Raw genomic sequence first — 16,932 nt, forward strand, 5'->3', positions numbered from 1 at the left:
AGTCATTTACATATAGGGATTGTTTCATGAGTGAGTGATACAATATAGTCAATATAGTTTTGTTGTTATTTTTGAGACGGAGTTTTGCTCTGTGGCTCAGACTGGAGTGCAGTGGCAGAATCTTGGCTCACTGCAACTTCTGCCTCCTAGGTTCAAGCGATTCTGCCTCAGCCCCCCAGGTAGCTGGGACTACAGACACGTGCCACCACGCCCAGCTAATTTTTCTATTTTTAGTAGAGACGGTGTGTCCCCATATTCACCAGGCTGGTCATGAACTCCTTACCTTGTGATCCACTTGCCTCGGCTTCCCAAAGTGCTGGGATTATAGGGGTGAGCCACCGAGCCTGGCCACCAATAGAGTTTTAATTTTGATTTTTACTGATAAATGCATATTTGCTTCATATGGTTTCAAAAGTAAAAAATTCACTGTGATTTATGAGAAGGCACTGAAGTTTGGCTCCCAACTTTTAATGATCCTCACTGTAGTAATAATTTTTGTGTTAGTGTGTTTGGCATTTTAGACAGTCATGGTTAAGGCTTTAAATTATATAGTTGGCTGTAATTCTAACTATATTTTACAACTCCGAAATTTGTTTCAGGACAGCTTCATAAGACAGTTATGTTTCAAATTATGTTGTCCCCCTTCCAGGTTATATATTGGCACAAATTACATTGTACTATTAATAAGGAAAGACACCAGTTGGCCAGGCGTGGTGGCTCACGCCTGTAATCCCAGCACTTTGGGAGGCTGAGGCGGGCATATCACCTGAGGTTTGGAGTTCAAGACCAGCATGACCAACATGGCAAAACCCTATCTCTATTAAAAATACAAAAATTAGCCGGGTCGGGTAGCACATTCTGTAAACGCAGCTACTTAGGAGACTGAGGCAAGAGAATCATTTGAACCCAGGAAGCAGAGGTTGCAGTGAGATTGCACTACTGCACTCCAACCTGGGCAACAGAGTGACACTGTCTCAGAAAAAAAAAGGAAAGACACCAATAAGTAATGAGGTTGAAACCCGTCTGTAGCGCAGTATATGTAGTACTGCTTCCTGTTTGATTTGAAGGAAAATAATTACAGTAGTTCCACTCCCATTTTCTTTCCCCCTCAATCCTGGAAACAAGGTCTGGCTCTGACTTTTACTTGCTCTTTAATCTCTTTTCTATTTAGAGACCAAATGTAAACTTTGTACAGTTCCAAGAATAAAACTCTGTATAAATATGATAAATCACCATGCTGCAAGGAAAATGTCTTTATATAATAGTTTTGGTGGAAAATTTGGAGATGTAATCCTGTTGCTTGACATACCCCTGATAACATAAAAATTCACTTTACCGAAAGACCCCGAGTCCAGCTGTAAATGCCTGTGTAGTGCCACCCATCTCTGACTGCTCAGTCATTGCTCATTTCAGGCCTGCCTGAAAGCATTCGTGTGCTCAGCATTGTGAATGACTGAGTGTTGTAGTAGTTGAAGACAAGCTAGTGGAATGAGCACAGTTATTTTTAATTAGTAGAGTTTTGATCATATGTTAAATAAGAAGATAGTTTATGTCTAGAATGATACTCGACTGAAACTTGCTTTGCACCTCTGAATTTTGAAAGCAAATCTTGAAAAACCTTTTTACTTTTACAACTTTTAGTCTTGTTGAAAGAAATAGACACTAGGATAGTTTAAAGATTTTAAAGTTAATCCTATAAAACTGGTATGTTGCAGTATTTCCTGCATAAGGCAGCACAAAAAATAAGTCTTTTGCTGTCTCTGACCTGGAGTGCTGCTTTATTTATTTATTGCAGAGAAGAGTGGCTTCAGGTTGCTCCTTTATGGGTTAGCCAGGTGCTTTATTTCCATTCCTCTTAAACAGATAAATTCTTAATAATGAGAAGTATGTGGCGAATATGTGGGTAGGGAGTTTTATAGCCTAAAAATTGATGAAAATAAATGGACTCTGAATGATTGCCTATACCACAAGAACACTGCTTTAGATCATGAGAACACCAATATTACCAAACTTTGTGCTGTATACACCATTTGAAGTCTGATAACATGTACCATGACTGTCATATATGTAGTGTTCAATACTGAATCTCAGGTGGTTCTTACTTTGGGATAGATCAGGAGATTTTTTTTATTAGTTTGTGTTGTGGGTATGTTTTTTATCTTTTTATTTTTTATTTTATTTTTTATTAGTTTGTGTTGTGGGTATATTTCAGTTGTATATCAAGAATGACCTAAATGCTTTGTGCTGGCAGAATACTGGGGAGTGAGTTAACTGATGAATGATCTCAATTCTAGTTTATCATGTCCAGAAAGGAGGTAAAACAGAAGCTCATATTACTTTCTGTGGATTCTAATTAGTAACATAAGATTAGTAAATACCTGGTTTAAATAAATTTTTTTTGATTTATTGAAATATATATATATATTTTTTTAATGTACATTTCCAAAGATTGAAAAGTTCATTTTTCTTCTTGGTTATCTTAGGAATTGTCATTCTTTTGGAATTGTCACTGTCTTAGAGATTATACAACAGTTTCTGATAACTGAATATCACAAGTTAACGTAAGATTAGCTTACTTAATTCAGTATGTAATTTTAAAATTCAGGAGTATACCGGTAATGACTAATTCTTTTTGATAGCTTAACAAATATTAAATGCATACGTTTTCTTTGGGATCTGTATCCTGTTGTTTGGGATCCCTATCCTCTAGAAACTTCCAGTTTTCAACTCCTGTATGCTGTAATGATCACCTTGTGAAATGTGTAACTCATTGTTCAAGAAACAAAGGATTTGCATTGTTTACTCTTAAAAATATAAGCAAACTTATGGTCATCCTGTAATAACAGAGCCTTCTGGTGTGCTCTTTGTTGGAGGAGGTGGCAGAGTCATTATCTAGAGCCTAGGCTTGCTGTTCAGCAGAGTTTCTGTATTTTTCCTTGTTAATATTTTTAAATGTTTGTTTGAATTGAATCTGGTTACATTCAGTAAATGTTTTCTGCATATGTTTGGTATAAATATCTCAATAAGAGGGACACGTTAAGAATTATAAAGTAATTGGGCTTAAATACTTAATTCCTTGAATATACTGACAAGGCAAATGGGGACACTATACTAGCTGTTACTGTGTACACGTAGGGTCCAAGAAGCTAACGAAATATGTAACAGTTTGGATTCCTAAAGCTGAATTTTACATTCAACAGATATTTGTTGGTTACCTCCTATGTACCAGTCACTGTTGTAGGTGGTGGAAATAGAGCAGTGAACACATCTCTGTACCGGTAAGAGTGTTTTAACGGTGTGGGTAGAGAATAGCAAATAAAATTCTGTCCATAATGATAAGTGCTAGAATCCCTAACATGCCTTCTCTGGGTCATGTCCTCCCTCCCTCAAAGATTACATCTGTCTTGTCTTCTAGGGTTCTCATTTTCAAGTTTTTCTTATAGTTACCACCTAATTCTGCATTCTGAAAGCCTTAGTTTTGACTGTCTCTGAACTTTGCACATAGAGAATCTCGTAGCGTGAATTCTGCCGTGTATGGCTTCTTTTGCTCAGCATTATGTTTGTAAGGTGATCTATGCTGTGGATAACTGTAGCTCATGAGTTTTCATTCTGTTCTTTACTTCATGGGATTCCATTGTATGAGGACTTTACTATATTGGCTTTGGAAGAGAATGGTTTCAGTTAGACTTTTGCGGCTTTTTGGAGAAAATGTTGTATATGTTTGAGGGGCAAGAATTAGATATTTGTTATTAGACAGCCATTGGAGTACGAACAGTGGAGTAAAAGATAGTAAACTGCTTTTGGTGGTCCTGTGATTATCTTGAAAAATCAAGTTGGTCTTAGTTTTGAGGATATTTTTTGTCTTACGATCTTAAATCAATCATACTAAAGTATGTTTTAGTAGTAAATATTAAAGTATGTTTTAGTAGTAAGATACCCACTTAACTGACTGATCAGATTACCAAAAGCCACAATCAGGAGAAATACATGAATTTGGCAAAAACGTGTCTGCCTTTCAAAATATAATTGTAGGAAATTTTTCCTGGTAATATATAAAGGTACTAAGGAAGATTTATTTACTGATTTTTCTAACAGTGGTAAATACTGGAGTATTGATACTTACTGGAGTGTTAATACAGAAGTACACTCTTTTGATAATGTATCACCTATAAAAATCAAGTCAGTAGCCATGGCAGGTAGGCTTACATTTTAGTTATAAGTGTGAGAAATATGTGTCATAACAAACAGTAGCTCCTAACATTGCATGCTGACTTTGTGACAGATACCAAGCTAAGTGTTTTATGTGCATGACCCCGTTTAATCTTCAGAATTCTGTTGGATACTACGATTATCTCTGTTTTTACAGGTGAGGGATCTGAGGTTAAATTTACTTGCCTTAAGTAATGATACATCTACTTATATGCTCTATAATTCCTACATTACATCCTTATATGTTTTTGTGTTAAAAGAGAGCATCAGGGAGAAGAGTATGGAATGGCGTTAGGTGAGTCTTAGAACAGACAAGCAGCATGAATCATGAAAGCTGTAAGAGAGGGTACTGGGCCATCAGAGCACAAGGCAGTTTGTCTAAAGGAAGCAGCTTTTGCTCCGCTCCAGCTGATTGTTGTCTTGGAAGAAGACAGGCCAGATCTCCCAGTTTTTCGAAAGAGGCTGTAAATCTGGATTTTCATGTAAATTACCCTGACTTAAGTCTTGCTAGTTGACTTAGTTTTTTATATCTTTTTATTGTGAAGTATATTACCATGTGTACAAAAGTACATAAAGCAAATATACATTAATGAATTATTATGAAGTGAACACTCGTGTAAACACCATTCACCTGTCAGCAGGCCAGATCCTGCACAGAGAAGTCAAGTAAGCTAAGGACTGAAAAGATTATCATTGAGCAACTTTTAGGTTTTACTTACTGTGTGAGTTTAGGCTCTGGAATCTGAATCCTGAGTCTGCCACTAAATGGCTGTTTTCTCATCTGTACACAAAATGCAAATCTGAAAATGCAAACAGGACCCATCTCAGGGTGGTTGTGGGCTGAGCACATACTAAGCTATTATGTTAGCTGTGTCTTCTAAAAACATTTTAAGTGAAGCTCATTTTCATATCAGAGAGGAGGCATATAGGAATTTTATTTATTTGTGGACAAAAGTTGGCTGTAGATTATATAGGATGTTTATTCATTCACTTATTTATTTTGGACAGAGATCAGCCTGTAGGTTAGTAGTTTTCAGCCCAGCAAGATGTTTCGTGATTTCAGAAGAAAGATTCATATATTCATTTATTTATTTATTTCAGGACATAGATCAGCCCGTAGGTTAGTAGTTTTCAGCCCAGCAAGATATTTTGTAGTTTCATAGGAAGGTTCCTTGGGCTCCTGAGATACTTTTGAAAAAATTATTACAATGGCATTAAGTAAGAGTTACAGTCTTTAGCCTGATGGGTTAGGCAATAAAGATGAAAGACTATTCCAAATCCAGGATACCTGGCTCAGTTTGGATATCTACCTAGTATGGTGAATGGTTGATTAGCAAGTAGTTTATTCAGCTTTGATCTGCTGAGCACCTCAGGTCTTTCTACTTGTTTTATCTGTACTTTCAACCATTTATATTCTCCCTCCCCCTACCCATCCCCAGTAATCCTCCCGTCCTCTAGATCTCTGGATTCCTGTAATAGCCTCCTAAGTAGTGTCATACCTCCCTCTTCCCCTTACAATCTGTTTTTCTAAAATAATCTTTTCAAAATCCAAGTTTGATTAGTTTCTCTTCCTCCCCTCTGCCAACAACACATACACGGGAACACTCATCCTGAAATTCCTAGGCAGCTTAATTACCTTTAGAGGAAAAGATCAAATTCTTAATATAGTCAGTAAGCTCCTAGTGGGTTATTTGGCCCCTGCCTACCCCTTTAGCCTCATCGTGTATCTTTTTCCTTCTTGCTCCCTGTTCTGAAAATGTGATTTCCTCTTTTTAGTTCCTAGCAGGTGTACTTCCTGCCAGCTTTCTCTTTGAGTTCCTCATGGCACTTTTTCCTTCCTTCGTAGTACTTATTTAAACTTGTGATTATATATTTAGTCGTGGAGTTTTGCGATCATCTGGTTCTCCTGCTAGGTTATAAGCTCCATGAGAACAAAGGTCATAGTAGTTGTGTCCGATTAGTCGCACAGTTTAACACAGTGTAAACTAAGTTAGTTTGCTGTGTACTATAGTTTAGCACATAGTAAACTCTCAAACATTATTTGAATGAATGAGAGATGCTCCTTGCACATGCTGTTTTTTCTACCCGGAAAGCTTCCCACCTCCGTCTCTCATACACTTCATAGCTATCCCTCATTCTTTTCCTCAAGGACTTTGCCGAGAGCTAAGAAACTAGGTCAAAACTCTGTGCTTTGAACTCTGTGTATCCCTTTTCAGCACTTATGACAACCTGTACTTAGTTCTCTGCTATTATTTGATTAATATCTGATACCCCTTCTAGACAAGAGTTGCCTTTTTAGTTCTGTTATTCACTTTCTGGTAATGTTAGACCACCTTGTATTCAGCTTAGAAAGCAGCAGAAGATACTAATCCATCTCCAGGACTGGTTGCATTTTTCTTACTATTCTGAAAGGGGAAGCAGTTGCTGGAATAGCCAACTCATGGAAATATTGCTTAACATCCTTGCATCATGATAGCAGCATTCTTGGTTTGGGTCTTTCCTAAAGCAGTAATTAATTTCTAGTCTCCTCAAGTTACCTTCTTTTTTTTTTTTAGACGGAGTTTCGCTCTTGTTACCCAGGCTGGAGTGCAATGGCGCGATCTCGGCTCACCGCAACCTCCGCCTCCTGGGTTCAGGCAATTCTCCTGCCTCAGCCTCCTAAGTAGCTGGGATTACAGGCACGCGCCACCATGCCCAGCTAATTTTTTTTAGTATTTTTAGTAGAGACGGGGTTTCACCATGTTGACCAGGATGGTCTCGATCTCTTGACCTCGTGATCCACCCGCCTCGGCCTCCCAAAGTGCTGGGATTACAGGCGTGAGCCACCGCGCCCGGCGTTACCTTCTTTTATGTGGAAAAATTTCAAACCCATAGATAAGTGGATGTGGGGACTATAATGAATTCCCATGTCTCTGTCACCTAGTACAGTTATTAATTTATGGTCAGCCTCATTTCATCTGTACTTCATTCATTGTGTCCTCCCTTCCCATTATTTTGAAGCAAATGTCAGGTGTCTTCTGTTAATACAGGTTGAACATCCCAAATATGAAATCCTCCAAAATCCATAACTTTTTGAGCACTGACATAATGCTCAAAGAAGATTCTTTTTGGCACATTTCAGAATTCAGATTTTTGGATTTTACATGTTCAACTGATACAATGAAAATATTTAAAAAAAAAACCTGAAATTGGAAACACTTAACGGTTCTAAGCATTTCATAGAAGAGATAGAATACTCAACCTATATTCGAGTATATATCTCTAAAAGATGTCTTTTTTTAAAGAACTATAACTGTATTATCATTAGCACACTTATAAAATAAACTCCAAATATTTAGTGTTGTCTAATTGTCTTAAATATTAACTGTCCTTGATAAGGTCTCTTACTGTGATTGTTTAACATATCCTTTTGGTATATGAGGTCCCCCATTTTTCTTTCTCTTTCCCCTCTTCCTTTGCAGCTTTATCAGTTGAGAAACAGGGTTGTTTGTAGAACTTTTCACAGTATGGATTTTGGTGTTTGCTTCCCTGTGGTGATTACAGTGGTGGTTGGTCCACTGTATTTCCTGTAAATTCGTTAACTGGAGCTAGAGCAAGTCTGTCTAATAGAAATACCACATGAGCCATCTGTATAATGTAGCCACACTAAAAAGTTTTTTTAAGGTAAAATTAATTTTAATATTGTATTTAACACATCTATCCAAAATATTACCATTTTAGCATGAAATGATACAAAATTATAGGTGAGATATTTTAAATTATTTTCATATTTACTCTCTGAAGGCCGTTCCCTGTATATTTTACATGTCATATATGTATATTTTACATGTAGCATATCATATATATTGCATATATCATATATATTTTGCATATACCATATCTCAATTTGAACTAGCCACATTTTAAGTGCTCAGTAGCCCCATGTGGCTGGTAGCTACTGTACTGGATAGCACAGATCTAGAGCCTTGATCAGATTCAGATTTGATTTTTTTGTTTGTTTTTACTGTTGTGCTTCATAAGTGGCATTCAGTCTCAGGGTTTTTCTGTTGTTTTTGGATGATGTCAGCAGCCATTTATGACCATTGTCTAGATCCCTTAATTCACTAGGTGTTACAAAACGGTAATATTCGATTTTTATTATTCCTTTTTCCTTGGTTAGCTGGAATACCTCTAAGAAAAGAAACTTCCCTTCATCTACTATTTTGATCACCCACTGGTACTGTTTGTATAGGAAAGGAAGAGTAAATACCTTGTTCTTTCCCTGTATGTACCGGTTTCTCAAAATAATGAGTTCTGCTGGCACTTACCATTTTTAAAAATCTCTATGAGCATAGGGATGGATAGAAGCATATTTGCTTTATTTTAATCCATTGCAGTCAAATTACTTATAGTTCTTACTGTCAAGATACTTTATATTGAATTTTTAAATAACAATACATTAAACAAATCACAGGTATGCACAGATTGATGAATTTTCAAAGTGAATACAACTGTTTGCCCACAGTTCAGATCAAGGAAGAACATTTACTAGTGTCCCAGAAGGTCCTCTACCTTCATCCCTTCCAATTACCATGTATACAGTGGTTACGCTGTTCGACTTCGACTTCTAACAGTGTATGTAGATCACTTTTGCCTGTTTTTTTTTTTTTTTTTTTTAATGTTTTTGTTTTGAAACAGTCTCTGTCACCCAGGCTGGTGGAGTGCAGTGGTGCAGTCTCCACCTCCTGGGTTCAAGTGATTCTTGTGCCTCAGCCTCCCAAGTAGCTGAGATTACAGACGTGTGCTCCCAGGCCAGCTAATTTGACAGGGTTTCACCATGTTGGCCAAGCTAGTCTTGAACACCTGGCCTCAAATAATCCACCCACCTCAGCCTCCCAAAGTGCCGTGATTACAGGTGTGAGCTACCACGCCTGCCCACTTTTGCCTGTTTTTTGTTTTGTAATTCAAATTTGATGTTTACCAGCTTTCATGGATTATAAAATTCATGTGTTCATTGTAGGATATATAAAAATTTAAAATACACAACTGAAACAAAGCCTTTTTTTCTGAGTTCATAAAGACGATTTTTTTTCCAAAATTGGTATCTTTCGGCATTTTTCTATATCATTATAACATTTTTCTTTAAACTTTTTATTTTAAACTATTGGATTTATAGAAATTTAAGCTCTTCTTCCTTTAGTGTGATTACATTCTCCATTTTTAGTATAGCTATGTTCACTTGTTACTGTTTTTATTCTGTTTTTGATTTCTCCCCTTTTCCTCGTGTCTTTTTGGTTTTAATAGTGTAGTTTTTTTGATCTGTGAAGGATAATATCATGAAACAATACTGTGGTTCTAAGAAAGTGAGTTATACAAAAAGATACGCTCAGAGGAATGTCACTCTCTTCATCCCTGCTATACCATTCCCTCCCTCCTCCTTTCTACCTGAACAAACTGTGAGAGGTCTTTTATCTTCTCTTCAGCCTCTAGATGATGCGATACCTCAAAATAGTTTCATTTTTGATAACTGGAAAGCAGTCTAGATTTTAAGTTTCCAAGAATATTTGTAACTGTCCCTAATGAGATTTTGTCAGTATTTCATGTACACATAATGGTAACTTTCAAGCTGATGTTCTTTCACTCTTATTTTAGGATAGCTGCTAATATAGCAGCTTATCTGAGAACTTACGTTTTTAGCACACCTTCAGCTTTGATCAACCAAAAAATTGCAGGTTCACTATGTCTTTATCTCTAACTCTTTAATAAATTTCCTGATCAAAACCACCTCGTCATTTGTTTCCTAAATTGTTAGCCAAGGTGTGGGCACAATAATATATTTATAAATTTAACTGGTGTTGAATAGAGTGGAGTGTTGGATGCTGAATTTAAATTTACTTTTCTATAGTTGCTGCCTTCTTATTTTGATCATTATTTTCATTCTTATGCTTCATGAATTTTTATCTTGCATTCATGAAATGTGTTGAATCCCTGAATATTATTAGGATTCTCCTTCGTTTCATTTTAGAGTGATCTTTTTCACCACCTCTTGGACATTTCTATTTTGGGAATTTAAATGACAGCCCTTCAGATCAGTCCAAATAGACATACTTTGCCTTACTTTTTAACACATAACACTCTTCTCTTTGTACTTCATTTGTGTCACAGTGATCACAATTTGAAATTATGTAATGAAGGACAGGGGTCATCTGTTTTATTCACTAAAACTTATGTTGCACTTCTCCTTAAGTTCCTGGCTCAACCTCACCTCCATAGATGATCTTGCTTTCAATTTGGATGGAAAAAAGCCAAAAAGACCAAAACAGAAACACTTCAGAAACAGTTCAGTGTAGCAGCTTTGCTCACAGAAGGAACTCAGAGAGGTCCCAGAGTACTCCAACACACTTACCACTTGGTTTTCCTAATGGGGAACTCCATGTCATCAGGAAAGAGTGTTCCTTGCAGATTCATGGAAATTTTATTATTTTATGATGTTAGATAAATGAGGTATATTGATCTCAAATATTGAGGAATCTTAAGTTTTGGTGCATTCTCTGGACAATAAGTAGTGTGGTTTTTTTTTTTTTTTTTTAAGCTCCATTGGTTTTCATCTATCCTCATTATCTGCTTCTTCTCACATTCCTTTGGTTCTTCCTTTAAAAATACTGGCCATCCACAGGGTCACTTTAGTCCTTGGGTAATGACATCTTTTCCTTTTGACTTCAATAATACTACCTTGTAGACCACTCAAGAGCCATTTTGAACTCTGGCCTCACTTTTCACTTTAACTTTCTAACTGGTTTCCCTTCCTCAAATCATTTTCCTATTACAGCCTTCAGAATGAATTCTGATTGTGTAATTTGATTGTTTAAATTTCTTTAATGTCTTCCATTTTAGTTTAAAGTCTTGGCATTACATTAGAAAGCCTGTTGTGATCTGGTACCTTTACAACTTCTCTTCTTTTACTCTGTCCCTGTTTCACAGATTGTACAACTTAGTCATATCAAAGCCAGCATCATGTGTAGCATCACACAATCTTGCTGACATGCTATTTCTTCTGAAACATCTTTCTCCACTTTTTTCCTGGACATCTTTTAAGCTTGAACTCAAGACGTTGCTTTCTCAGGGATTAGGTCTCTGATCTTCACAGCAGACACAGTCCTTTTGCATCTTCTGTAACAGCTCTTATCTATTTGGTGCGAAAGTTACTTATTTTGGTGCAAAAAGATGCCATTTTAATGGCAAAAGCTGCAATTACTTTTGCACCAACCTAAATACCATTTATCTAGTGTTCTCAGCTGCTGCCGTCAGTCCCTAGGGAGGGAGAGGGATCTATTTTTGGCCTCCCCAACACTTACCATGTCTGATACATGTTTGTTGAATGAATGAATCAGTGAATCAATGAATGAATACATGGATTGTTTTTGAAATTACAGCCATCAGTATAGTAAAATTGAACTGGCTGTGTATTTAGATAATGTTAAGGGGTTCTTCATTTGGAGTATACTTTATATCTTCTCTTTCGGATTTGTTCTTCTCCCAGTTACAGGCTCCTCCTGTCTTGTCAATTCTTGTCCTCTCCTATCTTTCCCCATTCAGTAATCAGTCCTAAAGGACAGTGAAACTGCCTAGAACTGGCATTTGAAGTTTTGGCAGGAAGCCCTTCAGAGTTGGTGATCTGAGTAGTGTCTTTGCCAGCTGGAGCTTAGAACAAAGAAACTAAACAAACTCTTGGCAGATTCTGAAATACAGCTTTTTGCTTTTTCAGAAATTGTGATTCTAGTCAGTTGATGCTGACTTAGAAATGTGCGCAGAACTCAGAATCCAGCAACCATGAATTGCAGTTACTTTTGATGCCTGCAGTGCTTCACTAATTATTGAATTTGTAGGCTGTTCATTGGAATTACAGTCTAACAGAATTTTGGAGCTAGAAAGGTCTTTTCATTTGAGATGATTTCATCCAATTCCCTAATTTTATAGGTGAGGAAAACTAAGATCACGTTTCTAGTTGAGATACATTTGGGCTTTTGTCTTCTTATGCCTGGTCTAGTTCGTTTCCTGTTTACCAACATCTTTCTGAGTTACTAGGGAGTGGTGTAGTGCTAGAATCCCGCTTAGAGGAAGAATACTTTTTCCCCTTGTTCTCCTGCAAGCCTAAATGAGCCTGAGACTGGTAATTTACCAGAAGCTTTTTGTGCAGGTTATGCAATTATTCCTTCTGCATTTTTTTTTTTAAGATGGAATTTTGCTTTTGTTACCCAGGCTGGAGTGCAATGGTGCGATCTTGGTTCACTGCAACCTTGGTCTCCCAGGTTCAAGTGATTCTCCCGCCTCAGCCTCTCAAGTAGCTGGGATCACAGGCGTGTGCCATCACGCTCGGCTACTTTTTATATTTTTAGTAGAGACACGGTTTCACCATGTTGAACACATTGGTGTCAAATTCTGACCTCCAGTGATCCACCTGCCTCAACCTCCCAAATCCTTCTGCATTTTTTAAATGAGAAAAATTACAATTTGATAAGTAGTAGGTGAATGTGACTAAAAGTGCAAAGGGCTTCCAGTAAAAAAGTGCCAAGGGCTCCCAGTGAAAAGTGAGACTCCTCCCACCTGGTTTTCATTTCTCCACCCCAGAAGCCATGTGTTTCTTAGGTATTCTTCCAAAGGATCCTCCCCACTTCTCACTTTTCAAAAGAATCAAAATTCTCAGTCATTAGTGAACATTTTTTCTTTATGGAATACTCATCAAAATAGTGGTTAATAAATTTACTGGTACTAAAAATGTTTTATATTAACTTTAGCTTTTATTTCTGAATGATTTACTAGAAGGATTTCTTTGTTTTTCCCCAGCATTTTATTCTGATCACTTTCAAGTACATAACAAAATTGAAAGAAGTTTACCATGGATACCTGAATACCAACCACTAAGATTCTACCATTATCATTTTACTTTGTTTGCATTATTATATATTTATGTGTTTGTTCATCTGTGCATTCCTCAGTTCATTCAGAACTCTTCATCAGGATTGCCTGATTATATAAACAACCATAGATAGAATTTACTGCTTTTGCCACAGAAGCAAATGAAAGCCTAGAGAATGGAGAGAGATGACATGTTCCATGATTTAAACTAGGAATATGTACATTTTCTTTTTTTATATAAGATAAGGAGTGGTAAGACCTAGTCACTCACTTATATTATGGATTAAGTTGGTTTAGTGGCTGGTCAGGAGTCTAGCCACTTCTTTTGATGTTTCATTCTCAATTACTTTCTACTACATAGGTCTTCCTTCTGCTAAATCAAGCTATATTTGATATTTAACAGAGAGGTTTGTTGAGATATGTACTTTTCCAGTTCCTCCAAAGAAAAACTATATGTTTTAATGTGGAATGGTGAGAGCAATTATGTTCTAGTATTTTAGTATTTTAGTTTTCCCCCTTGCACAAAGTAAGTTTCTCTTCTTGTACTCCTCCTGGAAACTGTACATTAAGGCCTTAATGTATAGATTCCTTACTAACAAGAGAATAAACTTTTTAAAAATAAGAACAATAATCCTCTTAAGTGTTATTTGATTTTCCTAAAAACCAAGTGAAAAACAGATACAGATGCTTCTCAGCTCACTTAGAGCTATGTCCTGATTAAATTCATCATAAGTTGAAAATATTTTAAGTCAAAAAGGCATTTAATACACCGAACCTACCCAATATCATAAGCTTAGCCTTCCCTGCCTTAATGATGCTCAGAACACTTACATTAGTGTATAGTTGGGCGAAATTATCTAACACAAAAGCTTATTTAACAATAAAGTGTTAAATATCTCATATAATTTTTTGAATGCTGTAGTGGAAATGAAAAACAATGATTCTATGGGTACCATTGTAAAGTCAAAAAATCAAGTTGGCCCATCGTAAGTCCAGGGACTGTCTGTATTTGAAATGTCAAATAGGAATGGGATTTGGTGAATATGGTTTGCAATACGTTGCCAGTTTGTTCTGATTGGGAATGGAGAAAAGAAAGCAGGAAGATAAAATACCTGATAGAAAAATGTCACCCACAATCCCTTTACTTTGAAGATGATAAACAGTGTTAACATTTTGTTTATCCTTTCAGCCTTTATTCCCTACTAATGTCTAAACAAAATTAGGATGACAATATACATGCTGTTTTACAACCTGTTCTCTCCTGAATGTTAAATAAATTTTCCCATTTGATTAACATCCTCTTACAAAATGGAATAGTGTGTGTTCATTAAGACCTTATAGAGGATGATTAACTGTTTCATACCAAAGAGTATGTTATCAAGGAGAGTAAGTGCATGTTGTCACATCACTTCCGTTTTGGACCGATAGGAAAAGGATGAAAAAGGCAGTAAAGCAATGTCACTGGTTAATGAAATAGATCAAGAAAAGATGAGCTGAGAGCTGTGCAAGCAGTTGTCATTCTCAATATCAGCTGAGATTGGACAAACTGGCAACTACTGCAGATACTTTTATCATGTATACTTCAGTGGGACTGTTGATGTTTAACTGACTTTTTTGCTTCTCATTGATGGAAGAATTTTTTTTTAATGCATTATCCCAGTCAATGTTTGTTTAAGAAAAAAAATACCTTTGTTTCCAGTGGAGGTCTCGTTAAAGGGAGGTTTTGTTGCGCTTGATTGGAAGATTGAAACAAAATGCTGGTGAGGTTGGCAGTTCTTATCTGTGGGGGTGAACAGAGAGATCCTTTCTCCTCTCTTATTCATCTGGCAGGAAAGTTAATCTAGTTGCTTTGAATTTAGGGAAGCAGGCTTTCTTTATAGGGATTTACTTTCTAAAATGGCACTAATCTTCAGTTAAAGTCGCTGTGGGAAAGGAGAAATGGGCCCATGGCACCTTGATAGGCATATTCTCAGGATGCTTTTAACAATAGTGTATGAGAAAACAGGCCTCACTTATGAAATAGGCATTTATAGTAATGGGTGACTAGTGGTTTGAGAATCTCATGCTTAGCCTTCTCCCTTTCTACTCTACCTTTTGATAATGCTGAAGAATCTTTTTTAAATTTACTCGTAAATGCATTTTAGGAGTCCCAATTTCATAAAATAGTAGCATTCAGAGAGACTGAAATATTTTAAGCCTCTAAGAATAATTAACGCCATATAAAAAATTATTTTGAATTATTTACTGCTAATTCCTTAGATAAGCTTGTCTAAACTGTGGTCCATGAGTTGCATGTGGCCCAACACAAATTCGTAAATTTTCTCAAAACATTATGAGGTGTTTTTTTTGCTTTTTTTTAAAAAGCTTATCGACTTTCATTAGTGTTAGTGTATTTAATGTGTGGCCCAAGACAATTCTTATTTCACTGTGGCCCAGGGAAGCCAAAATACTGGACATCCCTGCCTTAGATAATGATTTATTTTCCTCTCTAGTGAGAGGTTCATGACAGGAGGTGAAATTGAAGTACACTATAATTTGGGTAGGGACCTGTATTGGAGCTCGTATCACTTATTTTATGATTCTTGGGGGAGTGTGGGAGCTTGTTCTTTTTTGTTTCATGTTGTGTGTATCTACATTGTGTTAATACATATTCTAGAAAAGCTGTTCTTTCTCTTTTGGTTATAAATGAAGCTTGAGAAGGTAATTCTGCAGCAAAACTGAAACTAGGTAGAGCAGTCGTGTTTGTGACATTAAAACAGCCATTTGCCAAAACTATCAGTGGTTTTATCTGTTTTCCTGTAACATGTATATTTATAATTACTGTGTTGAGAGGTATTTAACTTTCCTTTCCCTTATAAAACATGAGATGCTTTTAAATGTTTACATGCATTAGATATTTTAAGATAATACCACCCCAACTTGTATTCTTTTCTATCTGGTGTTAAGTATAAAGTTGCAGAATTAGCTAGAATACTGATTTCAGCTTGCATGAAGTGAATATAGAGCCGCTGTCCAAATTAAGTTAAAAACAAAGGAAGTTCCTGTGTGTAGTTTCCTGTCTCTTAAAAGCAAACAGAAAACTTTCCATAGTTATTAAGGTCCGTTCAGAGTATCTCTAATATTAACAGTGTGAATTCTGGTATTTCAGTGTGTTGAATTGTTAACTTGATGTTCTTGCTCACCTTGTTAAGGACATTTTCTTAACAGGTAAATGATTTGTTTTTCTTTTCCTTTATCAGAGCACAACAATGGAGGAAACAGCTATATGGGAACAACATACAGTGACGCTTCACAGGGTAAGTTTGTGTGGCAGTAAATAATCTGTGTATAACTCAGGATACTGGCAGCTTTGAAAACAATAGAGGAAAGCCAGATGTCAGGAAGCCAGAGGAAGGGTGAAACTTTTTCTATATTCTTTTGTTTAAAATTAGAGTTAAAATAATTTTGTATTAAGGTCGAAACTGAGCATGATTACTTTTTCATATATCCTTTTGTATATTTGCTGTTTTTATTCCTGACTTAAAAAGTAAATGATTTGCTTTTTAAAATTTTGAGTTTTAAAATCAGATAAAGGACTCTGTATGTTAGTATAAATTATGATAAACTGTTTCAACCTTTCTGAGTATATATGCGTGCATTGTGAGAGTGAGGTTTAAAATTAAACCAGGTTGTATGCATAATAAAATCCTAAAAGATACTTAATTGATTTCAAACATGTTGACCCAAGTTGTTGCTTAAACAATTGCAGATGTGAGAAGAGGGATGAGTAGCAGTAAGAGATGAGTTCTTCCTTGGTAGGAGTAAGAACTTTGTCAGAAGTGAGACTGC

The 16,932-nt window shown here is 36.3% G+C and overlaps 1 protein-coding gene across 6 annotated transcripts in view; it reads left to right on the forward strand.

The window, feature by feature from the left end:
- Nucleotides 1-16,932, forward strand: part of TJP1 (tight junction protein 1) — a 246,987-nt gene that overhangs the window by 135,948 nt on the left and 94,107 nt on the right. For all 6 annotated transcript variants that reach the window (XM_064376314.1, XM_064376315.1, XM_064376316.1 and 3 more), the window contains one exon: nt 16,344-16,400. In XM_064376314.1, coding sequence (XP_064232384.1) covers nt 16,344-16,400 — 57 coding nt within the window. The remainder of the gene's footprint in view (nt 1-16,343; nt 16,401-16,932) is intronic.

The sequence above is a fragment of the Aotus nancymaae genome, unplaced genomic scaffold (assembly GCF_030222135.1).
Source record: "Aotus nancymaae isolate 86718 unplaced genomic scaffold, 86718_ANA_hifiasm-v0.15.2.pri h1tg000014l, whole genome shotgun sequence".
NCBI classification, from domain to species: domain Eukaryota; kingdom Metazoa; phylum Chordata; class Mammalia; order Primates; family Aotidae; genus Aotus; species Aotus nancymaae.